The sequence below is a fragment of the Oryctolagus cuniculus genome, chromosome 11 (genome assembly GCF_964237555.1).
Source record: "Oryctolagus cuniculus chromosome 11, mOryCun1.1, whole genome shotgun sequence".
Lineage (NCBI taxonomy): Eukaryota > Metazoa > Chordata > Mammalia > Lagomorpha > Leporidae > Oryctolagus > Oryctolagus cuniculus.
This window is the reverse complement of record NC_091442.1, coordinates 112868151-112895642: the sequence shown is the minus strand read 5'-3', so window position 1 is coordinate 112895642 and position 27492 is coordinate 112868151. Positions and strand designations below refer to the sequence as shown.

The 27492-nt window shown below is 46.2% G+C and overlaps 1 protein-coding gene across 36 annotated transcripts in view; it reads right to left on the bottom strand.

The window, feature by feature from the left end:
* Window positions 1-1384: 1384 nt before the first annotated feature.
* HMGXB4 (HMG-box containing 4) overlaps window positions 1385-27492 on the bottom strand; it is a 40135-nt gene continuing 14027 nt past the window's right edge. For 24 of the 36 annotated variants that reach the window (XM_070052813.1, XM_070052814.1, XM_070052834.1 and 21 more), the window contains 6 exons: window positions 13469-13550; window positions 12461-12525; window positions 10602-10707; window positions 9974-10140; window positions 3833-3955; window positions 1385-3704 (listed from right to left, as the gene is read on the bottom strand). In XM_070052813.1, the coding sequence (XP_069908914.1) occupies window positions 3594-3704; window positions 3833-3955; window positions 9974-10140; window positions 10602-10707; window positions 12461-12525; window positions 13469-13550 (654 nt within the window). In that variant the 3' untranslated portion in view covers window positions 1385-3593. The remainder of the gene's footprint in view (window positions 3705-3832; window positions 3956-9973; window positions 10141-10601; window positions 10708-12460; window positions 12526-13468; window positions 13551-27492) is intronic. The other 12 variants (XM_008257092.4, XM_002711416.5, XM_070052841.1 and 9 more) reach the window with 1 other exon arrangement.

The following is a 27492-nucleotide window of genomic DNA, read 5'->3' as shown; positions in this document are numbered from 1 at the left end:
TTTGCTTGTAACCTCATTATTACTGGGGTCCCTGTAGCACAGGGTGGCCTCCAAGTTAGGAATCTCGAAGGCCTTGCCTAGCCTTGTGATCCAGTATCTTTTCGTGTCCCTGGCTGTGTACCACGTGCGAGACGCCACCTGCACCTTACAGACGCCGTCTGTGGATTCCCGACGCTGTCCTGGGCGCTTGGGCCACTGATCCTGATGCGATGCTTAAATCTGAACTTGGAAAACCGGTCAAATCTCCATCTAACCCAGGTCCATATGATGAAACGTGCACGTCAGGCTGGCTGGCTGGCGGCCTGGAGCCAGGGCAGTGACACGGACACTTTTACAGAGGGCACTCCGGAAGCCTGTCAGGCCGCTCACATGGCTTGTCCGGCATCGCTAACTGAGCCAGGGCAGTACTGCATAGCGTGGAATGGACCACAGCGTTCAGGTGCCACCCTTACACAGCACTCACATCTTTGTTTTATTTTGGGGGAGGACTGGTTTATTTATTTGAAAGGCAGAATTACAGAGAGACAGACACACAGCTCTCTCTCCAAATGGCCACAACAGCTGGAGCTGGGCAGATCCAAACCCAGGAGCTTCTTCCAAGTCTTCCACGTAGGTGCAGGGGGCCAAGCACTTGGGCCATCCTCTGTTGATTTCCGAGTGTATTAGCAGGGAGCTGGATTGGAATTACAGCAACCGCGTCTTGAACCGGTGCCCAGATGGGACGCTGGTGTTGCAGGTGTTGGCTTTACCCGCTGTGCCACAGCGCCGGCCCCAAGTGTCATCTTTATTCAGGCTAACACCACAACGTACAGTCTCACTTGCTGATAGAATTAAATACTAAATTCACTGGATTTGCAGTTTGCAAAAGATAATGAAAGTTTCTACAACAGAAAACCCATACAGAGAGGCTGGTGCGTTGGTCTAACAGGCTGAGCTGCCGCCTGCAACACCAGCATCCCCGTGGGCACTGGCTGGAGTCCCCGCTGCTCCACTGCCGACCCAGCTCCCTGGATGCACCTGGGAAAGCAGAGGAAGATGGCCCAAGTCCTTGGGCCCGGGAAGCTCCCGGTCCCTGGCCTCGGTCTGGCCCAGCCCTGGCTGTTGTGGCCAGCTGCGGAATGAACCAGCAGATGGAAGATCTCTGTGTCTCTCCCTCTCTCTCTGTAACTCTGCCTTTCAAATAAGCAAATACATATTTTTAAAAAAATCAATATAAAACAGAGTTAGGTGTTAGGAAAATGGCTGAGATTGGGAACTTGACCTCTGCTCTAGGTTTATTTATTTAAGAAAATTACAGTAGCATGAAATGTGAAAACTGGTTTTATAACTTTGTAGCAGACATGATTAACATGATTAGGAAAGATAGTCGAGACTGGACTACAAATATTAAAAATGTGGTTTTTAATAATATAAGTACAAAATCTTATTTCTTTATACAACCGTAATGGGATTTGGATCAAACCACTAGAATTTATTTAAAAAAACAAAATAAAACAATGATATAAAAACTGCAAGAAGGTCTGAATCCAAAGATTTTCCTCTAGTAGTACCAAATACCACAAGGTACAGATTATTATACAAATGTGTACAAATTTTAAATACAAATACAATAGGGCTGGGTTTCAAAGGAAAACAAACAAAAAGCAGGTCCTCCCCAGGATTTCATCAACGCACACAAAGGACAGCGGCAGGACTGGTTTCTTCCAGCCCCACTCCTTGCCCCATCACCTTGTGTCAAACAGGAACCTGACCCGGTACTGCGGCCCTGACACCTGCGCTCCAGCTGACTCTGTCCTTGATTTTGGTTCTTAAACATCCCTGTCTCTCTTTCTGCCTCCCGCATTGATTCACAATGTGCTGTGGGCGAGAGAGGAATTCAGCAGACAGAACACTCTCAAGAAGCACAGCCTGGCGAACCACTGTGGGGAGGAGGCGGCAGGCTGGCTGCACCGCACCGCAGGTTCACCTGGACGCCGCGGAACTCCCTCCAGGCCAGAGGGAAGCACGGTGACCTCCCGCTGGGTCTCGGAGGCAGTGCTCAGCTCTCTCTCAGCCACTAGGAAGCCCCAGCCTGGTCTTGGAGGGCAGGGCAGCTGGGCACGGTCACAGGCCTTTTTGTTCCACTTTCCTGACATTATTGGAGGCCATGAAGTTCTTCATAAAGAATCAGAATCCCCACATAATGATTCCTTTTTGAGGTACAATACCTTAAAATGTAGACGACTTGGGAGTTTTGGAACAGATCGGGGGAGGAAGAAAGGGAGAAAAGATAAATTTGTGTCTTCCACATGCTGTTGCTGGTGGAGGCTTTGTTATTAAATTATATATACAACACAGAAATTTACAGGATAAATTAAGGTCTAAGAGATTTTAAAGAGTTAAATACACATAATTAAAACACACATTCACACACGTATATAAATAAACCCACATGAGAAGACTTTTTTGCAGTTCACTTCCATGTGGAATGCAGAACAGACCGCATCTGCCCAAGAGCGGGACGAGTAAGAGGGGCCCAGGAATCACGCCGGGCAAGGTTTACCTTCCACAACTACTGGGCAGAGCAGACCTTGCAAGGACTTTGTGGCCAACCTACTGCTGCCAACGAGACACACCAGCTCTCAGCTGTGCACACCAGACACTCTGGGTCAGCTCAGAGCACGCGCAGGCTCAACTGGTGGCACCAGCAGCTTTGTCCTTTCTAAGGTAGTTTTTGCTGCCAGGGCTCAAATTCACTCTGCGGCCTCTGCTGAGGCCACCAATGGTACCAATGATTACAATAAGATTGGAGACATGGACGCCTGTATTGTAGGAACTGGAATGAACCCCTACTCAGTTCACCCAAGCCATCTTAAGAACTACAATGGGAATGGTTTTGTCACCTCCCACCTAGGTCACTTCAGGTTGAAAGGTTTTGTACTTTCAGTCAATTGGCCTCCTCCCATAATCTTTTCTATCACATTTCTAACTGTAAGACAGGTAAGGCAAATGGTCAGTGATGAGTCTGGAGGTGTAGCTGAGCTTGGAAAGAAAATTTTAGCTGTCCGTAAAGAGATGCACTTGGCACCCAGACAAGCCCCCAGCCCCCAGGTTACACTGATTTTTAAGGCAGATTTGTCCACCATAGGAGAAAAAAGAATCCCAAGCCCACATTCAAGCCAAAGTTTCCTCTTGGCTAAACCTTTGTCATTTCATCAAATTATTAAAAGCAACATAGTTACAGTCCTATGTATATATTGTACATTATATATATATGTGTGTATAGATATATAAAAATTTAAAACCTACACCCAGAGGCCAGCGGAGGGGTCTGGAACAGTTATATATACACAAACCAGCAAGGGGATAGGACAAGGTTTCTGTCCCAGGATGCTTTGCTGTCACAGTCCAGGCATGATGTAAGCAATGTTGTCTAGTGTGTTTGACTGCAAAACAAGGAAAAACGGTTCAGTTGGTCTTGGTTTCCTGAGACACGGTACTTTGTTCAGGGGAAGGAGATGAGAAGGAAGAGGTGGAGTTAGAGAAAACAGATGCGAATGAAGATGGCATCCTGTTGTCTGTTATGCTAGGAGCTTTTCTGCTGACTTCTCTCATTAATCCCAGTAACAAACAGCAGAAAATCCCTGCACTGTCTCTGGTAGAAGAGCAAACAGGAGCTGCAGGAGTTGCAGGACCCCAGGGCGAGACTGCTTCTCTTCAAAGCACTGCTTTGGGAAACAGCATGCATTTAATAAAACAGGATCGACACGGGTCCCTGGGGCTGACGGAGGAAGGAGGCACCCTGTGCCAAGGAGTCTGCCCTTCAAATCCAAGGAAAACAGGGAAAACTCACCAAGACCTGTTTGGGACAGCCATTCAGTTCAGGCAGTTGTGTGGTCAGACACGCCAAGGGGCCCAGCGCGCAGATGATGGAATCCAGAAGCACTGACAAGCTACCAGACACAGCCACCATGCCCTGGAAGGAGAGGAGGCTGACTCGAACCCAATGCTCGCTCTGTTCTGGTCGACCGCCTTACCTGGTTCTGTGACTCCTGCGCAGTTCTAATCCGGAAAGTTCCAGCACAAACGGAGGGTCTCTACTTAGACTACTCTACACTGTTCAAAAAGGAAACTTAGATGATACACTCCTTTGTGTTCCAATCTATCTTGCTTCCTACCTGTCTTTGAGGAAGTCACTAACTGCTCCTTCCTTAACACAACAGTGAAAAATGCCTGTGCCATTCCTACTGAAGGGGGCTGCTGCGAGGTCCCACGTGCAAACGTTCACCCGTGACGAACACCTGAGACAGGCAGAGCTCAAGTGTAACGGCTCTGAGAATTCCACAACCCTTCGCATCCAGATTTTTTTTTTTTTTTGATTTGAAAGGCAGAGTTACAGAGAGGCAGAGGCAGCAGAGAGATAGAGGTCTTCCATCCGCTAGTTCACTTCTGAAATGGCCGCCAACGGCTGGAGCCGGGCTGATACAAAGCCAGGAGCCTCCTCCAGCTTTCCCACATGGGTACAGGAGCCCAAGCACTTGGCCATCTTCCACTGCTGCCGCAGGCCACAGCAGAGAGCTGGGTTGGAAGCAGAGCAGCCGGGACCTAAACCGGCGCCCATGGGATGCCAGCCTGCAGGCAGCAGCCCCACCTGCTACACCACAGCGCCAGCCCTCGCATTCACATTAGTATAAACACACAAGGACTTTCCCACTATGTGGTTTTTGACAGCTGAAGACACCATTTTGCTGGGCTGAGGTTTTTACTCCCAAAAAGAAGAGAACTGGGTTCATTTAAAAAATTTAACCTCCTATGTAGTTCAAATTGTCTGTACATTTGTGATTAAAAGAGATGAGAGAAAGAAATCTGCATTCTGCACATAGCCCTGCCCAGCGCTTGCACAACCCGCTTTAACTACAGGCACTGCAAGGAGTCACCCTAGGAGGCAGCACAGCAGAGTCCTTAAAAGAATGAGCTCTGGGACTGGCACTGCAGCGCAGCATAAAGCCACCACCTGCGATGCCAGCATCCAGTATGGGCACCGGTTCGAGTCCCGGCTGCTCTACTTCTGATCCAGCTCCCTGCTTATGTGCCTGGGAAAATAGCAGAAGATAGCCCAAGTGCTTTGGCCTCTGTACTCACATGGGAGACCTGGATGAAGCTCCTAGCTCTTGGCTTTGGCCTGGCCCAGCCCTGGCTGTTGTGGCCATTTAGGGGGTGAGCCAGTGGATGGAAGATCTCTCTCTCTCTGCCTCCCTTCTCCGTAACTCTGATTTTCAAATAGATAAATCTTCAAAAAAAAAAAAAAAAAAATCACGCCTGGAGAGCCTGTCCAGGCCCAGCTCCTGGCGTCACTTAGTTTCTGCGCCTGGGAAAGCTGCTGATTCGGCTGCACCTGTGAAACAGCACTAGTAGCATCTGTAGCATGGGTAGGGCTGAGATAATCGTGTCTGGATGGTGTCGTGGTGACGCCTGTACTAACAACTTCGTCTCTTAATGCCGCAGTTCTGGCTGCCTGCTGGGTGTCTTCTCCAGGTCTCAACACGCCACCAAGAGGAAGAACCTTCCCCTCTGAACCTCTGCTCCTCCGAATCTGCGTCTCCACATTAACACGGCTGCCCGGTCTCAAAGCCTTGGCCAGCCTTGGCCAGCCTCGGCTCCTTCGCCCCCATCCTCCTTCCCACTGTCTTCCCTCCTTTCCACTGTCTTCAGCACGTGGCTAAGAACACGGACCTGGAGGCCACACTGCAAATTCAAGTCTCTGTTTCAACACCCAGGGGCTGAACTTTAGAGCAAGTGACAACTTCTCTGAGTCGCTAGCTTTTTTTTTTTTTTTAAAGATTTATTTTATTTATTTGAAAGACAGAGTTACAGAGAGAGGTAGAGTGAGAGTGAGAGCGAGAGAGGTCTTCCATCCACTGGTTCACTCCCCAGATGCCTGCAATGGCCGGAGCTGGACTGATCCGAAACCAGGAGCCAAGATCCTCTCCCAGGTCTGCCACATGGGCACAGGGGTCCAAGCACTTGGGCCGTCTTCCACAGCTTTCCCAGGCTATCAGCAGGGAGTAGGATTAAAAGTGGAGCAGCCGGGACTCGAACCAGCACACATATGGGATGCTGGTGCTGCAGGTGGAGGCTTTACCTACTACGTCACGGAGCTGGCCCTTAGTCTTTAGTTTTTACTTTTGTAAAATTGGGGGAAAAAATTCTGTCTCAGAGAGCTGCATGTAAATTACATGAAATAACCCATAAAACGCACTGTACGTATCCAGTAGCTATTAGTAATATATTCTATTACTTTTTCCTTATAGTCCACTGCAGCTAACATTTTCTGTCTGGCTCTGTGGTAGATTCTAAGTTCCCTAAGGGCAGGTGCATATCTGACGCCTCCTTGCATCCTCTTGGTAATGATGTTCTGCATACTGTCACCAGGGGAGGCCCTGGGGAAACTTGAATTTACTCAGGTGAAACTGAGTAAGCTTTCAACAAGCATTTGTGAATTAAAAAAAATCTGTCAGGTCTACAGCAGATTATTGTTATAATCTCTCGCCAGTTCTAGACTCTTTCCACTCCCAATTTATCTATTTTATTTTACTAAAGATTTTACTTATTTATATGAGAGGTCGAGACACAGGCAGAGAGGAGAGACAGAGAGAAAGGTCTTCCATCCACTGTTCGCTCCCCAAATGGCTGTAGAGCTGGGCCGGTCTGAAGCCAGGAGCCAGGAGCTTCTTCTGGGTCTCCCACATGGGTGCAAGGGCCCAAGCACTTGGGCCACCTTCTACTGCTTTCCCAGGCCAGCAGCCAGGACTCAAACCAGCACCCATATGGGATGCAGGTGCCACAGGCAGAGGCTTAACCCACTACGCCACAGCATTGGCCTTAGCCCAATTTAAATAGAAGACATTCTTGGGGCCGGCGCTGTGGCACACTGGGTTAATGCCATGGCCTGAAGTGTCGGCATCCCATATGGGCGCTGGTTCTAGTCCCAGCTACTCCTCTTCTGATCCAGCTCTCTGCTGTGGCCTGGGAAAGCAGTAGAAGATGGCCCAAGTCCTTGGGCCCCTGCACCTGCCTGGGAGACCTGGAAGAAGCTCCTGGCTCCTGGCTTTGGATTGGTGCAGCTCCGGTCATTGTGGCAATTGGGGAGTGAACCATCGGATGGAAGACCTCTCTCTTTCTGCCTCTCCTCTCTCTATGCAACTCTTTCAAATAAATAAATAAATCTTTATATATATATAGATAGATAGATAGATAGATAGAAGACATTCTTAGAGAAAACCAAAGGACAGCTCTGATTACATCCCTCCCCAACCAAAAAATCCTTATGGTGTTTGAATGGCAAAATATTAACACTGCAAAATGTCCATGAAGAATCTCTGTAACTTGGGTTCTTATCTTCATTTTCTACTGTGTGCATTCCATGTTCGAGTTTTACTGCTAAAATGATGAAACCTATGGTTCATTTTTAAAATAAGATACTTGAGAGGCAGAGTGACAGAGAGAGAGAGGAAGGGAGAGGAAGCGTGAGCAACCCTATCTGTTGGTTCCCTCCCCAAATGCCCAAAACAGACAGGGACAGGCCAGGCTGAAATTTGGAGCCAGAAACTCAATGCAGGGCTCTTAGATGGGTGGCAGAGACTCAGCCACTGAGCCATCACCACTGCCTCCCAGGGTGCACAGGGCAGGAAGCTGGAGCAGGAGCAGAGCCGGGCATCAAATCCCGGTGCTCTGACATGGGACACAGGCCTTCCCAATGTCTCAAACAGCTCCGAGGTGTGGGTAAGTTGGGTGAGAGTCTAGAGCACTCCTGGGCTTCCTGTCATCTTTCTCTGCAGGAAACAGCGCGGCTGAGAACCAAATGCACGCTGCTTTCTTGGCGTGGGGCGTCCCTCTCCAACATTTCCCAGGACGCAGTTCTAGGATCCCTCTAGGGTGCGGTGTGAATGCCACCTCCCTCTCACCAGGCCTCTCCTGACTCCCCAACTCAGTGTCCTCCAGTATCATGCCAACTGCTACACTTGGGAAGGGTGGCAAGATGAGAAGCCGCCACTCAACAGCTGTGCAAATTTGTTTTCCTCACTTACTTTCATTAAATGAGTGGGCTGTATAGATCCATGTTCCTTAAGGTGTGGCTTATAGGTGAACATGAATGATTCTGATAGTTATATACCTATTAGGATGTGCATTAGAAAAGAGTTGGAATATCACCCATGTGATATCACTGTAAAGGCATAGAGCTATTTAAAGAAAACTGTAAGTAAGTAATAGTAAGTAAATGGTACATGGGAATTGCAATACTGTGAAGCCCTATGCAATGACTGCCTTCTTGGAAGCCATGGACTAGAGGGTAACAGGCAATGACTACTAAAGTATAAGAGGTTTCTTTAGGGGCGATGAGAGTGTTTGGGAATTGAGACAGTAGCGGTGGGTCCACAGTGCTGTGAGTATACTAAAACCCACCAATCCTGCATTTTCAAGGGGGAACTTACGCAAATTCTATCTCAGTGAGAGTGTTACGGTAAGCAGACTGGAGAAGCTGCAAAGCTCTCTCTCTCTCTCCATGGGTTCCCTTTCTATAGGTTCAGTTACCCACAATCAACCTCAGTCCAAAAGTATTACATGGAAAATTCCGGAAGTAAACAATTGATGCTCTTTCTGTCCTGCCTGGGACATGATCCTTTACCCTGAGCTGGTATATGGTGTTGCACACTATCTGTGGTTTCTGGGATCCACTGGAAGTCTTGGAAGGTAATCCCAGAGCTAATGAGGGACTACTGGACTACATGTGTGCGACTCTTTCTTAACAACTGCTCGCAGAACCTGGCTTGTTCCAGTTTGTTAATTATGTACATATTCTATTGTTTCAATTACGCTGTTCCTCATGACAAGAATACTGTCTGTGCTACTCAGGTTTCTATTCCCCATGTTTTTAGAATAATGCCCAGGCACCTAACACATATCTGCAAAAGCAAACAGAAATATCTCTGAAAATCTGGAATATGAAAGAGTTTAAAATAAACCATTTTTGCTTTTCACTTTTAGGAAAGGTAGGAATGATTAAACGTGAAAAATAACTAAGCATCACCGAATACTTCATTCTGAAACTATCTTTATTCATTTAGTTATCTGGGCCCATAAAAAAATACACAAGTTCTTCTGACACCTGCTGGGTTTTCAGAAACTAGCCAAAGTACTTAGACACATGTTCCTCTTTTGTGGCCTTTTAAATTGCATTTCGTGAGTAATTCAACTTCCAAAGAGAAGCAAGTGATTAGTTTTATATTCCCACACTGATTTCTTAGCCTAAAAATGGCTTCAGTAGCTTAGACTGATTTCTTTGCTGAAATGTCTTATTAGAACTAAAATTTGCCGCCTGGCACTGCAGGCAGCAGCTTTACCAGCTATGCCACAGTATGGGCCCCTGACATTGCATTTAAAAAAAAAAAAAAGGGAGGGCCGCCTCCTGGGATGCTGGCATCCCATGTGTGCGCCAGTTTGAGCTCCGTCTGCTCCACTCCAATCCAGCTCCTTGCTAATGCACCTTGGAAAGTGGCAGAGCATGGCCGGTACATGGACTCCTACACCCATGTGGGAGACCCAGAAGAAGCTCCTGGCTCCTGGCTTCGGATTGGTGCAGCTCTGGCCGTGGTGGCCATCTGGAGAGTGAACCAGCGGATGGAAGATCTCTCTTTGTAACTCTGCCTTTCAAATAAAAAAAATAAACCTTTAAAATAAATTTAAAAAATTAGCTACAGGGCATTCTACTTTCTTTTTGTGGCACGGTTTCAACAGGATGGTGTAGTGTAAAGTCTGAGAGCCCGGAAGTCGAACCCAAATCTCAAGATGTTTCTAGTGCCATGCTGTCTTTCCCACTGTAGCCTCGGTCCTGGCAACACTTAGCACAACACAGCTGCTCAATGTAAGGGTGTGAAATGAGTGAATGGATCCCATTACACAGGCAAGCAGCCACGGCGCTCACTGCTGTACCCACCTCTGTCTCCTGCAGGCGGTGGCCAATGAGGCTGAGGGACTCGCCCAGGAGCTGCAGGTGAGCAGCGACGTCAATGGGCTGGGTCTCAGGGGCTTTGGCTGGCGAGGCTGGTAGCAGCATGGCGGTGGGCGGGGACTTCTGGGGCGACAGTGCTCCTGAAGAAGCAGCTGAGAACAGAGGGGGAGGTTGAGAAACGTGCCCACAGTCTTGAGCACCACAGAGATGTTCTTTGTGCTTTTCCCTTTCATGAACTATACCAGGCATTAGCAAACGACAGCCTGGGGGTAAATCTAGCCCATGACCTCTTTTTGTGGGGCCTGCTAGCTAAGAATAGTTCTACATTTTTAAATGGTTGTAGAGAAAACAAAGAAGAATATATGACAAAGAAAGCAAATGGCACACAAGGCCTGTAATATTTACTCTCTGAACTTTTATAAGAAGTGTGCTGACCCCTGCTTCACATTCTCAATCTGAACATCATTCTTTGCAGACTGTAACTTTGGTAATAATACCTGGGTACCAAGGTCTGCTGCTAAGGGCAGCTGCTTTCCCAGTTTCCTACCAAGGAAGCAAACCGCACAGCGCCCCACAGAAAGAACTCAGAGCAGCAGGGCAGTGTGGTCGTCACCTTTCACTTTCACGGACCCTTCGGAGCCGGACGCTTTCCTCTTCACAGTTGTAGCTTCCGCTTTGTTCTGCTTGTGCTGCAGATACTGAGCTTTCTGCTTCCAAATCTGTAACCACATTAGTGCTCAATAGGCAAGGAGGACAAAGGAGCAAAAGGAAGGCAGTCGTGGGAGGACACAGTGACGAGGAGAGGGGACCGCGGAGAGGGCAGAGAGGGGTCCATGCTAACTGCTAAGCCGCGGGTCCCTGGGTCAGCTTCAGACAGTTGACTGTATTAATTTCTGAGCAGGGGACGAGGAACATTCCTCAGGGCTGATGGCCAAGTCTCAGTTCTGACTTTCAGATCACTGAAATGTGAAGTCATCTAGCCGCTATCTGGCCCAGTAGACTGTCCCTGTGTTGCCTTCTTTCCTCTGACCTCCTGATTGGCAACGCCAGTGGCAGGACAGCGATGACACAGAAAACAGAAACCATTGATCAACGTTCTGGGTGAGACACGGTTGTTTCTATTAGATGAACTGCATTTTTTTTTTTTTTTGACAGGCAGAGTGGACAGTGAGAGAGAGAGACAGAGAGAAAGGTCTTCCTTTGCCGTTGGTTCACCCTCCAATGGCCGACGCTGCCAGCGCGCTGCGGCCGGCGCAACATGCTGATCTGAAGCCAGGAGCCAGGTGCTGCCTCCTGGTCTCCCATGCAGGTGCAGGGCCCAAGCACTTGGGCCATCCTCCACTGCCTTCCTGGGCCACAGCAGAGAGCTGGCCGGGAAGAGGAGCAGCTGGGACTAGAACCGGTACCCTGACCGGGACTAGAACCCAGTGTGCCAGCGCTGCAGGGTGGAGGATTAGCCTATTGAGCTGCGGCGCCGGCCATGAACTGCGTCTTAAGGCAAGACAGCAACTCTGACACTACCTCCTACCACCCAACTGCGAAGCGACTGTGAGGGCCCCTGTCGCTCCCCCTCTTCGTGGAGGAGCAACACAGGACCCTGCGCTGTTCTTTCTGTCTGCTCGGCCCTCCCCGGGTTTGCTGCTGGTTCTTCCCGGGTTGGCTACTATCCCTTCCACCTCCGTGGAAGGGCAGTTCCCCCTGGCCACATTCCCCACTTCCGCAGGGGAGCGGCACACCGCCGGCCGGCTTTCTCGGGGGCTGCACGGGTGTTCCTTCAGCTAGATGTTCCCCATAGATGTTCCTGGTGCATGCCGTCTCTCTCCTCCTCTATAGTCCTCCTCCGCCAATCCCAACTCGGCTGCCCACACGCCGAGTACGCTGCTCTCCAATCAGGAGCAAGTCCTACAGTTTATTAGTTGAACTGGAGGCAGCTGTGCGGAAGCTGTTTACTTCTCTCCCAACGCCATGTTGTGGGAGAGCAGATGCATAGAATAAGTCCTAATTCGAGTAACTTAGTCTAGTCCGGATTGCTCCCCACAGGCCCCGGCTGTGAGGATCTGCCACTGCCGTCTCAGCTTCTTGGCAGTGGGCACACGACCTGGCCAGTGAGCGCATCCACACGTGTTCCCTGGTTCTCAGACCAGGGCCGAAGAGTCCATGTCTGCAGGGACTGTGATCCCAGACTCTTTAACACTTTAATCATCGCCCAAGTCAGGGCATATTTTGGCTCAAAAGTCACTTTTTTGGAAAAAAGATGAGACAAAGTTAGCACAGACGGCCTACCTATAGCCAAATCCTCGCTGAGAGTAGACAGACAGCAGTGGTGTTAATGCCCTCTGCTAAACCACTTTCCAGTGATTTGTAATTTTTTTCACTGTTTTTAGCATCGTCTGGCTGCATGGTCTATGGGAAATTGAACATGTTGGAAGGCAAAAAACAATGGGAACACAGTTGTGTGTAGAGTGCACTTACCAGTTTGTCCTTTTCTGGCAGTTGCTTCCACACCTCAGCCAGTTTTTTACTAAGTTCCCCAAAATCTGGCATGAAAGAATAAAAAGCCCGACACAGAAAGGGTTAACTACTATCAACAAAACAGAAGATTCATGGGAGCAACAATTAGCAAAAGGGTTTTGAAGAACAGATTTACACATCACAAGCTTCTTTCAGAAAATGAAAGCCAACTCCCTCACTTCTTGTCTGATTTTTCTCTATTGCAAAGGGAATGTTTTGGTGGTCACGAGGTGGGCTCCAAGCCTCCCATCTGTGGTCTCTAGGGGATTCTTCCTTAAGCATCTTTCTTTTTATTTGATTCCACAACATAAAGTCTGCCAACTTAGGTTAATGACAATATTCTATAAAGAATTTGACAAAGGACACTAGGTTTTTACTAACTTTCTGAGCAACCAGAATCAAAGAACCTTGTGACAGCCCCTCAGAAGCCATGTGGAGCACTCCCTTGCCATTCAAGTCCCGATTTTACACTTTACAAAGCACATTCGTATGTGTGCCCCATGGCAACCTTGTGCAGTGGGTAGAGCAGCTGCTTCACACACTGGGCAAATGAGAGCTGTAGAGGTTAAGTGACTTGTCCAGGGTCTTTGGTGTAATGTTTTTCTCATCTAACTTCTAAAGGGAGACAGAGACAAATAATAAGATACAAGACATCTCACTGTACCTGCACACCCAAGGGCAGCTGTAACAGTCAGCTATAGGTTCTTGGGAATGTATATTGATGTGCATTTATAAATGCACCGTGCTCTGTAACACTGAATGTTACAGTTTCTCACTTAGCATGTACGGACAGCTCATCTCTGTCATGAATGGTGAGCTAAGGGAAAATCCAAAAGGATTCGCAGAACTGAGCAAAGAAAGGAGATTTGTTCTACAACACTGTGGGAAAAAATCGCCTGCTGACTGCAACTGCACTGCTTCAGAAAGATGAACGCAGAGTAGAAAACTGAAGATCAGAAACGTTCTTACCTATACCTGGGTGGTCAGCCACAATGGTTACACGATACTCTTTACAGAACACCTGGTAGGCCGACATGTTCTTCTTTTTTGGCTAGTGCCACAGAGGAGACAGAACAGGGCAAGACATGATTAGAACCCAAGCTTAGTAATCCTCAATCCATGGTGACAAAACAGAAAGCATACCTAAACTTTTTTTCATCCAGGAAAGAGTTCCAAACTACTAACCATCTTTTCTAAAGAGGGTAATTTTTCCTTCATGCTACTTATAACTCAGAAATGAATCCTACTTTCACTTTTATCAAGTAAAAGTCATGTGCTAAATTATTTTTAAAATTCTCAGGTTACAGCAGCTATTCATTCTTCTATAGGCAACCCCACATTATAAATTTATTCACTTTTAAAAGATTTTTATTTATTTATTTGGAAGTCAGAGTTACAGAGAGAGAAGGAGGGAGGGAGGGAAGGAAGGAGGGAGGGGGAGAGCGAGAGCGAGCGAGCTCTTCTATCCACTCATTCACAGGGCCAGCATTACATTGTGGTGTAGCAAGTAAAGCCACCACCTGTGATGTTGGCATCCTATATGGGTGCCGGTTCATATCCTGGCTGCTCCACTTCTGATCCAGCTCCCTAATGGCCTGGGAAAAGCAGCAGAAGATGGCCCAAGTGTCTGGGCCCCTGCATTCATGAGGGAGACCCAGATGAAAGATCTTTCTCTTTCAAACAGATAAACAACATATATATATATAATATATATTTATATATATATTTATAATATATATATTTATATATATTATATATATATTTAAAAAGAACTAAGTGCTAAGAGAATCCACATATTCTGAAGTGTCTATTTTGTTCATCTTTGAAAACCAGAATAACTTAATTTCCTTTTAAAATTTAGGGCCCGGGACTGGCGCTGTGGTACAATGGGTTAAGCTGCTGTCTGCAGTGCCAAAATCGATATGGGTATTGGTTGGGGTCCCAGCTACTCCACTTCTGGTCCAGCTCCCTGCTAACGTGCCTGGGAGAGCAGCAGAAGATGGTCCAAGTGCTTGGGCCCCTGCACTCACATGGGAGAGCCGGATAAAGCTTCAGGCTCTTGGTTTCGGCCTGGCCCAGTCCTGGCCGTTGTGGCCATTTGGGGAATGAACCAATGGAGGGACAATCTCTCTCTCTGCCTTTCCATCTCTGTACCTCTGCCTTTCAAATAAATAAATATTTTTTTTTAAAAATTTAGAGCCAGACACCCAAGAACCAAATCCATGTCCTTTTGTTTCTGGAATTTTCATTTCTAGTTTTATAATTTCCCTGTTTCTATTTTTATTATCACTTGTAGATTATCATTACTTTACTATTCGCATTCTTCTGGTTAAAGCTGAGAAGTAAATGAATAACTGAAGACAATTCTTAGACAATCAATGTCAGATGAACTACTTTCACTTCAACAAACAGGTTTATATTACTTGAGGCCATGCTTTTCACTGTATTATGACAATGCCAAAAGCAATGCTCGATTTTTGAGAAACAAAATCAAATCTACTTAAAAGCCAGTCCAAAAGGGGATCGATCAATCAATTGATCTATCTATCTGATAAAAGATAACTATCTAGCTGATAAAAGATATTACTATTTATCTGATAAAAGATATCTATCTGATAAAAGATTATATTAGGATCTATCTACCTATCTTATAAAAGATTATATTACCATCTATCTATCTGATAAAAGATTATATTACCATCCATCTATCTGATAAAAGATTATATTACCATACATTCTAATTTGTAACTATCCATAGATCGAGGGAAAAAAGTTAAGTTTTGCTACCTAGAAGGGGGCATTAGACATTATCTGCCCAAATTTCTCATTTTGAGGATGAGAAAAAATAAACTAAGAGAAATAGGGAGTTGTCAAGAGTCCCACCACTAAGCGACTTGCAATACCACAATGACTACAACCCTGACTTCCACAAAGTCTTGACTCCCAGAGCAAGGCATTAAGAGCCAAAGAGACAAAATGTCCTTACAGATAAAGCTATTACTTAATCTTCAGAAAAGGTTACTGCTCTTTAATCAGAGATGTTGTCAGTGCCACTTTCCTCACACGCTCATCTGTAAGCAGTGATGACCAGTTAGTTCCCATCTCCGCTCGGGTTTTGTTACAATGATAGGAATCCACGGGACTTTAACCACTCCCAGGAACTTTTGCTTGCCTTGAGTCAGATTTTTTGAACAAAACCACACCAAGGAACACAGTCCTGCCACCTACCTTCAGAGTTGCACCTTGTTTTAAAGAAGCTTATTGTGCACTTTGTTTCTCTGCCTAGTTCTGACCGTTGTTTCTGTCAGCTACCTTCCAGGGACTGGTGACAATGAAAGAATTCAGTGATGGCTCTTTTACTCCAAATGGAATTCTAAAATCATTTTGAGGAATGGAAACATTCCTGTACAGCTTCCAAGGTAAATGTTTTGAACGAGATGGCACTTATTTGAAAAACTGTGGCATGCTTATTAAAAATATACCTTCAAAATTTAATATTAGTCTTTTTAAAATGGCTTATCTATATGCCTGGCATTTACTAGAGTACACAATGAAAGAATAACGTGTGAGGGCCGGCGCTGCGGCTCACTAGGCTAATCCTCCGCCTAGCGGCGCCGGCACACCGGGTTCTAGTCCCGGTCAGGGTGCCGGATTCTGTCCCGGTTGCCCCTCTTCCAGGCCAGCCCTCTGCTGTGGCCAGGGAGTGCAGTGGAGGATGGCCCAAGTGCTTGGGCCCTGCACCCCATGGGAGACCAGGAAAAGCACCTGGCTCCTGGCTCCTGCCATCGGATCTGCGCGGTGCGCCGGCCGCAGCACGCCAGCCGCGGCGGCCATTGGAGGGCGAACCAACGGCAAAAGGAAGACCTTTCTCTCTCTCTCTCTCTCTCTCTCTCTCTCACTATCCACTCTGCCTGTCTAAAAAAAAAGAAAGAAAGAAAGAAAGAAAGAAAGAAAGAAAGAAAGAAAGAAAGAAGGAAAGAAGGAAAGAAAGAAAGAAAGAAAGAAAGAAGGAAAGAAGGAAAGAAGGAAAGAAAGAAAGAAAAACGTGTGGAAGTCTATACATCGTCCAGTTTTTCCCAACTGCAGAATCGATCGACAGCATTAGAAAGAATATGTGCTTGACAGCTTTCACAGTTCATCTAGCCACATCATAAAACTTGCAAGGAAGGCATTTTAACAATGTTTTCGCAAACACAATATAGTCAAAGGTTAATGGTCCCTATTCCACAAAGCTGTCTACAGCTGAAAACATAAAATTAAAATGACGTGTATAAAATTATTAATACTTCTTGGCCAATATAGCAGTTCCAAACTCACACAATGAAGAAAGGGGCCCCTTATAACTCTTACAAAGGACTTTATTCAAATGTATAGGAAATAAACCAGCATTAGCTGAGTAACTTTACTGGGTGGTGGTATTATAAGTAACTATGAAGATCTTATTTTTTTGGGAGAACATAAAATAGTAGAAAACACATAAATTCAAAGTTTAAAGGGCCACCATTTTGTCCCAACTAACCCATATACTGATTATTTGATACTGGATAAAACACACGAGAAGCAGATAGCTTTTCTAACATTTTATACTAAAAATATTTCAGTGGCCAAGAAGGAACAGTAGAGACTAAAAAGAAGGAAAGATTTCAAGGGTAACAGAAAAAAAAAAAAAAAAGCCCCTTACTAAATAAAGTGCTCTGGCATTCGTCTGTTAACAAGTATCCACTGACTGTCCACTACGGCAGACAGTGGGAACACAGCTGAGTCAGACCTGTGATCTCACAGATATGGCAGATCAATACATCATGATAAAATGCACTGCTATTACAGGGAAAGTACTGGGTGCCACGGCAACAGATAACAGGAGTGCCTCACCCTATCAGGGAGGAAGTGACGACGAATCTCCACCTGAAAGGTGGGGAGGAGCAGGCAGATGGAGAGAGGTGAAGGGTATTAGAGGCACAGGGGATGAAGAAGAAGAGAGGTAAGAGATGATGTTAGAGAAGCAGGCAGGACCCATAAACATAGGCCCCGTATAACTTTAGAGCCAGACTGTGGAAGGAACAGCATTCTCAGTGGGAAGTTACACAGGGAGAACTGCTCTTTAGGGCTGCAGAGAGCAGTCTAGTGGAAGACCACCCAGGAAGCTGCTGCAGGAGTGCTGGGCAGGGGATGCCAGCCTGCAGCCAAGACAGCTGCTAGAGAAAAGTAAAGATTGGAAGGCAGAGAAGTGGCCTACCTGTCGGAAACAATGTGGCAGAATGGAAGCGCCTGGCCTTTGGAGAGCAACAGAGCTGGGTTAGAACCCTGATCATACTAATTACAACTGCCACACTTCTGGGAAGCTTAGTTTCACTCCAAGTTAGACTGGGGTAAGACCACTTAACAGGAGGGTAGAAATTAATCAAATTGTGTCTGGCAGTACAAATGATGTTATTTTAGTGGTCGGCAAAGTTCAAGACGGCCGCCAAGATTTCTGGTCCCTGGGAACACGTCCTTTGAGTTGCTCTCCCCTTAACTGTGGGCAAGCCTGGTGACCATGATGAGTTATCAGTCCCAGGATTGTATTAGATGGCAAAGGGGACTTTGCAGATGTTGAATTAATCAAAAGGTGAGACAAGAAGCAGGGCTGGCACTGTGCTATAGCAGGTGAGCTGCTGTCAGCATCCCCTCAGATGGCCAGTTTTGATCCACCTCCCAGCTAACGCAGCTGGGAAAGCAGCAGATGATGGCCCAATCACTTGGGTTCTAGCCACCCATGTGGGAAACCCAGATGGAGTTCCAGGCTCTTGCCTTCAGCCTGGACTGGTCCCACCCACTGCAGCCATTTGGGGAGTGAACCAGTGGATGGAAGATCCTTTTCTGTTTCCCCCTCTGTCATTCAGCCATTCAAATAAATAAATCTTTTTTAAAAAGAGACAAGAAGTTCAGTAAAAGTTATTTTTTAGATACCAATAAATCTATTCTAAAGTATATTTGGACAGGCAAAAGACCCAGAAGAACCAACATGGTACTGAAGAGGTAACAAGGTGGAGGACTGGCACTACCCTACTTCTGCACTTACTACAAAGCTACAGTAACCAAGAGAGTGTGGTATTAGCAAAAGAAAAAATGGAACAGGATAGAGAGCCTAAAAACACACTCACATAAACAGTCAACTACCTCTGACAAAGGAGCAAAAGCAACACAGTCTTTTCAACGAATGACACTAAAACAACTAGACATCCACATGCGGAAAAAAAAATCTAGTCACAGACCTTACACCCAGCACAAAAACTGATCCAAAATGAATCAGAAACCTAAACAGAACACAAAGTTATTAAAACTCCCAGAAGATAACTCAGGAGAAAAAGCTAGATGACCTAGGGTTTGGTAATTACTTTTTTTTTTTTTTTTTTTAATGATCAGAGAGCTCAAGAGATTGAGATAGAGAGACACAGAAGGCTCCCGTTCATTGGTTTACTCTCTAAATGCCTGTAACAGCTGGGTTGGGATGGGCTGAAGCCTGAAGCCGGGACTTGGGAATTGAATTCCCATGTGGGTGGCAGGGACCCAATTGCTTGAGCCATCACTGCTGCTTCCCAGGGTGCACATTAGTAGGAGGCTGGAGTCAGGAGCAGAGCCAGGACTTGAATCCAGGCACCCTGATATGGGATGCAGGCATCCTAGTGAGCATCTTCACTGTTAGGTCCAACACCCAGTCCAATGATCATTTTTTGGATGACACCTTAGGCACGATCCATCACAGGAAAAAATGATAAACTAGACTTTATGAAAGTTGAAAACTTCCCTGGGCTGGCACTGAGCTGGTAAAGCCACCGCCTGCAGTGCCAGCATCCCATGTGGGCACCGGTTCAAGTCCCAGCTGCTCCACTTCCTATCCAGCTCTCTGCTATGGCCTGGGAAAGCAGTAGAAGATGGCCCAAGTGCTTGGGCCCCTCCACCCACGTGGGAGACCTGGAAGAAGCTCCTGGCTCCGGATCAGCACAGCTTCGGCCATTGCGGCCATCTGGGGAGTGAACCATCGGATGGAAGACCTCTTTCTACTTCTGCCTCTGCCTCTCTGTAACTCTGCCTTTCAAATAAATAAATAAATAAATCTTTAGGAAAAAAAAAGTTAAAAACTTCTGGGACCAGAACTGTGGCGCAGCAGGTTAAGCCACTGCCTGTGAACCCTGTAGGTCAAGAGCAATGGTTTGAGTCCTAGCAGCTCCACTTTCTATCCAGCTTTCCTGCTAATGTGTCTGGGAAAAGGAGTGGAAAGTGCTTGGGCCCCTGCCACCCACATGGGAGACCCAGATGGAGCTCCTGACTCCTGGCTTCACCTGGCCTGGCCCTGGCTGTTGTAGCCATTTGTAAAGTGAACTAGAGAATTGAAAATTCTCTCCCTCTCTGTGTCTCTCCCCAACCCCCTGAAATTTTGCCTTTCCAATAAATAAAAAAGAAAGACAACCAATGGCATCAATTCTCAACTCCCTCCCAAATTCAAAAAACAAACAATCAAAACAAAAATTAAAACTTCTTCTCTGTGAAAGACACTGTTAGATGGGTAAAGAGACAATACACAGACTAGGAGAAAATATTTTCTATAGATATATGTGATAAAGCATTGTTATCCAAAATATTCAAAGAGCTTAGAATAACGGTAAGAAAAGAAACAACCCAATGAAAAGCTGGACCAAAGACCTTGAAAGACAGCTGATCGTGGACATACAGATGATAAACAAACAAGAAAAGACATTCCACATCATTGTATGTCATCAGAGAAATGCGAATCAAAACAACATTAAGATACCAGTGTACACCTATCAGAATGGCCAAAATCCAGAACACTGACACCACCAAATGCTGGCGAGGACATGCAGCAACAGGGACTCTGTTGCTGCTAGTGGGAATGCAGAACGGCACAGCCACTTGGTGGTTTCTTTTTTCTTTTTTAAAGATTTTTATTTATTTATTTGACAGGTAGAGTTAGATAGTGAGAGAGAGACAGAGAGAAAGGTCTTCCTTCCATTGGTTCACCCCACAAATGGCTGCTGCGGCTGGCGTGCTGCGCTGATCCGAAGCCAGGAGCCAGGTGCTTCTCCTGGTCTCCCATGCAGGTGCAGGGCCCAAGCACTTGGGCCATCCTCCACTGCACTCCTGGGCCACAGCAGAGAGCTGGCCTGGAAGAGGAGCAACCGGGACCAGAACCCGGTGCCCATGTGGGATGCTGGCGCCACAGGTGGAGGATTAACCTAGTGCGCCACAGCGCCGGCCCCATGGTGATTTCTTGTAAAACCAAACCAACTCTTACCATGTAAGGTGTCAGTTGTGCACCCTGGTATCTACTCAAAGAAGCTGAAACTTGTGCCCACACAAAAACCCACACAAGGATGTTTACGGCAGCTTTACTCACAACTGCCAGAACGAACGCAACCCAGATGTCCTGCAGTCACTGAATGGACAAAGTGTGGTACATCCAGTAATAAAATAGTATTTAGCGCTAAAGGAAAACAGAGGTATCAGGTCATGAAAAGACATGGAGGAAACTGAAGTACACATTGTTCGTGAGAGCCAATCTGAAAGGCTATGTGTGACATGATTCCACCACACAGGATTCTGGAAAAGGTGAAACTGTGGCAGAAGAAGAAAGACCAGTGGTTGCTAAGGGAAGTGACACTCTAACAGGAGACACAGATCAGTAAACCTTGTCTAAACCCACAGAATGCTCAACACCAGGACCGAGCCCTGGAGTGAACTGTGGACTTTGAAGATGTGATGTGTCAGTGCAGGTTCATCAGCTGTAACAGCCTACACTCTGGTGGTGGATACTGATAGTGGGACAGGCCACCCGTGCATGGGATGGCGGGGGGAGGGGATATGGGAAATGTCTGTATTTTTCTCTGAAGTTTGCTGTGTATCTAAAACTGCTCTAAAAATAAAGCCTTAAAGTTTCTCTCCCAAAAATTTCAGATGTAAGAGAAACCACATTAAAGTAGACCCTGAGCAGAGAACCTGGGTGAGCCTTACAGAACTGTGAAATAATAAATGGATGCTGTTTTAAACAACTAAGTTTGTGACAATTTGTTACTCCACAATGAAAAACTAATGAGCTCTTTTCTACTCTGTACTTCTTAAAACAGAAGTTGTGGCACCCCAAAAGCCAATACTAAATTTTTTTAAAAATAGAAATTATCTCTGCCTTGCGGTGCCGGCACACCAGGTTCTAGTCCCGGTCGGGGCACCGGATTCTGTCCCAGTTGCCCCTCTTCCAGGCCAGCTCTCTGCTGTGGCCCGGGAGTGCAGTGGAGGATGGCCCAAGTACTTGGGCCCTGCACCCCATGGGAGACCAGGATAAGTACCTGGCTCCTGCCATCGGATCGGTGCGGTGCGCCGGTTGCAGCATGCCGGCCGCGGCGGCCATTGGAGGGTGAACCAACGGCAAAGGAAGACCTATCTCTCTGTTTCTCTCTCTCACTGTCCACTCTGCCTGTCAAAAAATAAATAAATAAATAAATAAAAAAAATAGAAATTATGGCAAAGGGTAGAATAAAACTTTTGCTTTTCTTTTACATTTATCTTATTTGAAAGACAGAGAGAGAAGCAGGTACTGAAAGAGAGACTGAGATCCTCCATCCACTGGTTCACTCCCTAAATGGCTGCAACAGCTGGGGCTGGGCCAAGCTGAAGCCAGGAATCAGGGGCTTCATCTGGGTCCCATGTGGGTACAGAGACCCAAGGACTTGGGCCATTTTCCCAGGTGCATTAGCAGGGAGCTGCAATGGAGGTGCAGCAGCCCGCACCCATATAGGATACCGGCAAGGCAGGTGGCAGCTTAACCTTTTACACCACAATGCTGGCCCTGACTGAAACTTTCCATATCAAAGAAAATACCAGCAAGCACTCACGCTAAAATTTTTCATTTAAATGGTAAAGGTCCTTTGAGCAGTTTTAACATTCTTTTGGTAAAGCAAGATCTGTTAGAGCTGCTGTAGAAGAGAGTGCGGGGTGCTAATTCTCCTTTATTAACTTAGTAGCAGCTCTACATCCTAGGATGTCTCAAGATACTTCTTTACAGATCCTTTATTGTGCCCAAGATACAATGGAGCAGCATTACACACACACACACACACACACACACACACAGTTAAAGTGTATTTTATATTTGGATTATTCTGGGTGATTCCACCTGCCATTTATCCCACTCTAAGGACCCACACCTTGGGGTAATGTGACATGATATCTAAATTTGCTTTCCCCAAATAGTTTCTGTGTGTCTCTCTCCATGTGGACAACTCACTCAGTGTGATTCTGACATCTGCAGTTACAATTCTTTAAGAAAAGTATGGTTCCTGATTACATGTCAATGATTTCCCTCATTTGGCGTGAAGAGAAAGAAAATGTAGCCCTGGAGGGACATCCTGCTGGACAGAGACCGTGTCAGCCTGCAACAGGAGCCCTTCTAGGACATTTTCTGGGGAAACTATCTTCACTTTATGTGCTGACCTTAGACTCTAACCACTGTGGAAGATACAACGTCAGCCTGTGGTCTGTGGACCTAAAGTTCAGATTTTAAACCTAAGGGTTAAAAATTTTCCAGGGTACACATCGTTTTTCTAAATTAGTAGAGATATATACAAAGAGTGGAGATTTCCAATAATTTCAATCATTTCCAATAATTCCAGTTATTCCACCGTATACTTTCTAAGCAAGAAAACACACAGGACAGCCAGGGAATCACACCTGGAATACACAGAGTCTGCTTTAACTTAATCAAGCATTAATATTCTGAAAACTCGGATACGTGTTAGTAGCAAATCACCGCCCTCAATCATTCCACTTAATAAATGTGACTCAGGATGTAACTTTACAGCCAGAATCTCCTCTTAAATGCTTCATGAGCTATGTCACAAAATCAAGATGTTTTCAATGTTCCTTCTTAATGTTCTTTATAAAGCAGTCCTATTCAGCTGTTTGGGTAACAAAACTCTGGCAATCTCATGAAAATCCCTCTTCCTAACTCTGGTTCAAGATCCTGTTTAAAAGGATAAAACATTCAGGGGTTAAGGACCAATACATTTATGAATCTTGAAAATAAAATTTGGTTTTCTTGGGCTAATGACAGAAACCCAGTCCTTTCAATTTTCCCAATATAAATTGCTAATAATTGCACCCCTATGATACATGATGTTAACATCACGTAGGAAACATTGTTCTAAGAGCCATAATCTTGTAACTATCCTAGGAGGTAAGTTCCATCATTGCTGCCGAGGTAGCCAGAGGAAAGCAAGACCCACAATAGTAAACTCAGGCAGTGCAGGGCCAGCAGGGCACAGGCAGGCTGCCTTTGGGGCTGAGACCTAAGCATTAGACTACCTGATGCTTTTTTTTTTTTTAGGATTTATTTATTTATTTTGAAAGAGTTACAGAGAGAGAGAAGGAGAGGCAGAGAGAGAGAGGTCTTCCATCTGCTGGTTCACTCCCTAACTGGCCACAATGGCCAGAGCTGCATCCATCTGAAGCCAGGAGCCAGGAGCCTCCTCTGGGTCTTCCCATGAGGGTGCAGAGACCCAAGCACTTGGGCCATCCTCCACTGCTTTTCCAGGCCACAGCAGAGAGCTGGATCAGAAGTGGAGCAGCTGGGACTTGAATCGGCGCTCACAGGGGATGCTGGCACTGCAGGCAGCGGCTTCACCTGCCATACCACAGCGCCTGCCCCCTGACGCTCTTTTTGATTAAGATGCTCAAATGTGAACTGGCTAAAGAAAAGGCTACCAGATGGGTAAGGTTTCCATACTAAAGCTTTTTTAAACCATTTTGAATGGAATCTTTCTAGCCTGTACTCTACACATCCACTATCTGTCATGATACATCACTGATTGTAATTTAAATACTTTGTATATGGCAGAAAGGGCACGGTCCTGCAGCAGAGAAGCAGCGGCTTAAATCCCTGCTTTGCCACTCGCAGGTGTGTCCTGGGCAGGCTGCTTCACTTCTGTGAAATGAGATACTATCCCATGGTAAAGCACAGAGAATGCAGGGGGTGTGAGACACCTGAAGGAAGCGCCACACTCAGTGGTCTAGCGTGCTTCTGCCTTCCAGGAGGCGGCTCTGGCAGCAGGTCCTCCTCCTGCTCTCAGGATGGTGACCTGCGACCTCTGCGGCGCACTTCAGAACACTGAGTTCAGGGTGCTCTCTCGTGTCGCGTCTTCACATGGCGTGCTCGTCCTCTGAGGAAAGGCCTATTGCTCTCTTCCACTGAGAACACTGGTGTGGCCTTGAGATCTGGATCAGATGATACCTGTCCCAGGAACCCTGTCATTCCCAGGCTTTCCTGCGGTTCAACACACTGAACGCTCTTTGAGAGCAGACACTGTACGTTACTCCTCTTCATCCTCTTAGCACCTGGCAAGTGCCAAGCACAGGGAAGTGCAGAGCAGGGGCCAATGCTGTGGGGCAGTAGGCTAGGCCTCTGCCTGCGGTGCCGCATCCCACATGGGCACCGGTTCTTGTCCTGGCTGCTCCTCTTCTGACTTAGCTCTCTGCTTATGCCTGGGAAAGCAGTGGAAGATGGCCCAAGTGCTTGGGCCCCTGAACCCGCGTCGGAGACCGGAAGAAGCTCCTGCCTCTGCCTCTCTGTAACCCTGCCTTTCAAATAAATAAATAAATCTTTAAAATTTTATTTATTTATTTGAAAGGCAGAGTTAGGGAGAGAGAAGTCTTCCAGCCACTGGTTCCCCTCCCAAATGGCAGCAACGGCCGGAGCTGGGCCAATCTGAAGCCAGGAGCCAGGAGTTTCTTCTGGGTCTCCCACGTGGGTGCAGGGACCCAAGGACTTGAACCATCTTCTACTGCTTTCCCAGGTGCATTAGCAAGGAGTTGGATGGAAGTGGAGCAGCCAGGACTCAAACCGGTGCCCATATAGGATGCTGACACTGCAGGTAGTGGTTTTACCCGCTATGCCATAGCACCAGCCCCTGGTTCTTAATTTTTTTCCCAAATCTGTGAGATAACTGCAGAGTTTGGTTCCCTAAAGGTGGGTGCTATGCTTCTATTAAAGGTAGGGTATTACATGCATAAAAGCATAATCTCCTAGCTTAGTCAAACATCTCAAAGGAGTGGCTGGAAAAAGGCTTTAAAAGATGTTTTCAAGTATATTTTATGCTGAGAATGTAAATTACAAGCAACAGCAATCCTAGTATCAGCTAACATTTACTGGGCCATTCCCTGCGAGACACATGTTACATGTATCACCTAATTTAATCTAAACAACCCCTTGCTACAAATTAGCAGAGAAGTGAGGGAGCAATCTTAAAGAGAACAAAGCTAGTAAGTGGAGCACTAGATTAAAGTTCCAAGTTTGTTGAATTCAAGTCAAGCTTCTGACTACTTCATGACACTGTCTTTTACATTAAAAAGTAAAAAATCTATTTCACCACAGGATAAACCTCAGACACAGGCAGCACCATATTGGTTTTCCTTGACTTAGAATCTACTGTTGGCTTTGCTGAAGGTACATTAAAGCACTGAGTAGCTATGTCTTGAAGGTCTGGAAAGGCACATGGCACAGTGGAAGGATAACAAGCGTGTGGCTAGTGGAATGCATACTAAAACTCTGGCTCTGCCTCTTCTTCTCAGCTTCTTCCTCTGTCAAATGGGACCAATGGTTCCTAGCAATCAAGACCATACTGTCTGTAACATGCCTGAGAGAGCCTGGCACAAAACACACATTCAACCAGAGGGTAACTACTGATTTTTACCACTCACTTTTGCTAGAAGGAAAACTTCTGTAATAAAATCACAAGTCTAGTTGTATCTCAGAATTTAATTTATCAGTAGATCAACAAACAGTGCTTGAGTGTGTCAGGCACGGGGCTACCTGGCCCAGGTTAGCTTACTCAGAGAAAATGTGCCCATTCAGGAAACCTACAGATAATGGAGGTATGCCACCAAAGTGGCAACATCACAGGGTAGTATTTTGAGTGACAGTAAATGGGTTTTCATTGATTTAATAAAACCAAAAGGTATGTTTGAAATGTAACCATATCCTGTTCTTCTATAGAATCAAAAACCTTCCACTCCAATGGGATGAGCTATGGGTGGGAAACTATCAAGATGCTACATATGATTTCTATACTCTTCTTTAGAAAGCAGGACCAAAACTAGCCCACAGAAACCAAAAACCACCCCGAAGACACAACTTAACACCTAAAGGCTACCTTTCGGCAAGGAGGTAGTCCAATTTCCCCTCTTCGTGTCTATCAAAATTTCCCAGAGTGCACTCCTGCTGCACTCACTTCCACGTCAGGCCCCTCCTCCCATCCCTGTCAAGTGACAGGGCTCCATTCTTCCCCACTGCACTTGAACACCTGGGCTTGCCAGCCTGCCACTTTCCGTGTTTCCCTTCCAACACAACTCTGCCCCATCTTATCTAATAGTGCCCAAATAAGTGTTCTCCAAGATTCTGGGCTCAATTTCCTTATATGTTCCCACACCCATACTCAGGAACACCTAGCTTTAAATTTTTAATCCTAGTTCCAATTGTTCTCTGGAAATTCCCACGGAGATGATGACTATGACAGTTAATACTACCAAAAGCTCACTAACGAGCTCAGCACTGTGCAAAGACAAGAGTGCCCAAACTTCCTTGGCTCACTGCAGTGCCCATGTGGGTCTTCACGCCATGCTCGCTTTTTTAATCACAGCAATCAGGCGACCCAACTTAACAAAGACACAGCACCATCTAAAGGGATGCAACATTATACGTTGATTAGTACTGAGCCAACAGCTCATGAGATATTTGACAAATGTCAAGTACTACTGTTTCTCTTGAAAGTTTAAAGCTAAAATATCTAGTAGTGCCTGGTGAGTTGATGAGGCTCTCAGAGAGCCTAGGCACACTGAAGCCCTAAACACTTTGACCCTTCTTAATCCTCAATGACCCTGTTATCATCCTCAACAGAGAGATATTATGCAACTTGTCCAACATCACATAACTGTGGTAGTGAAGAGGC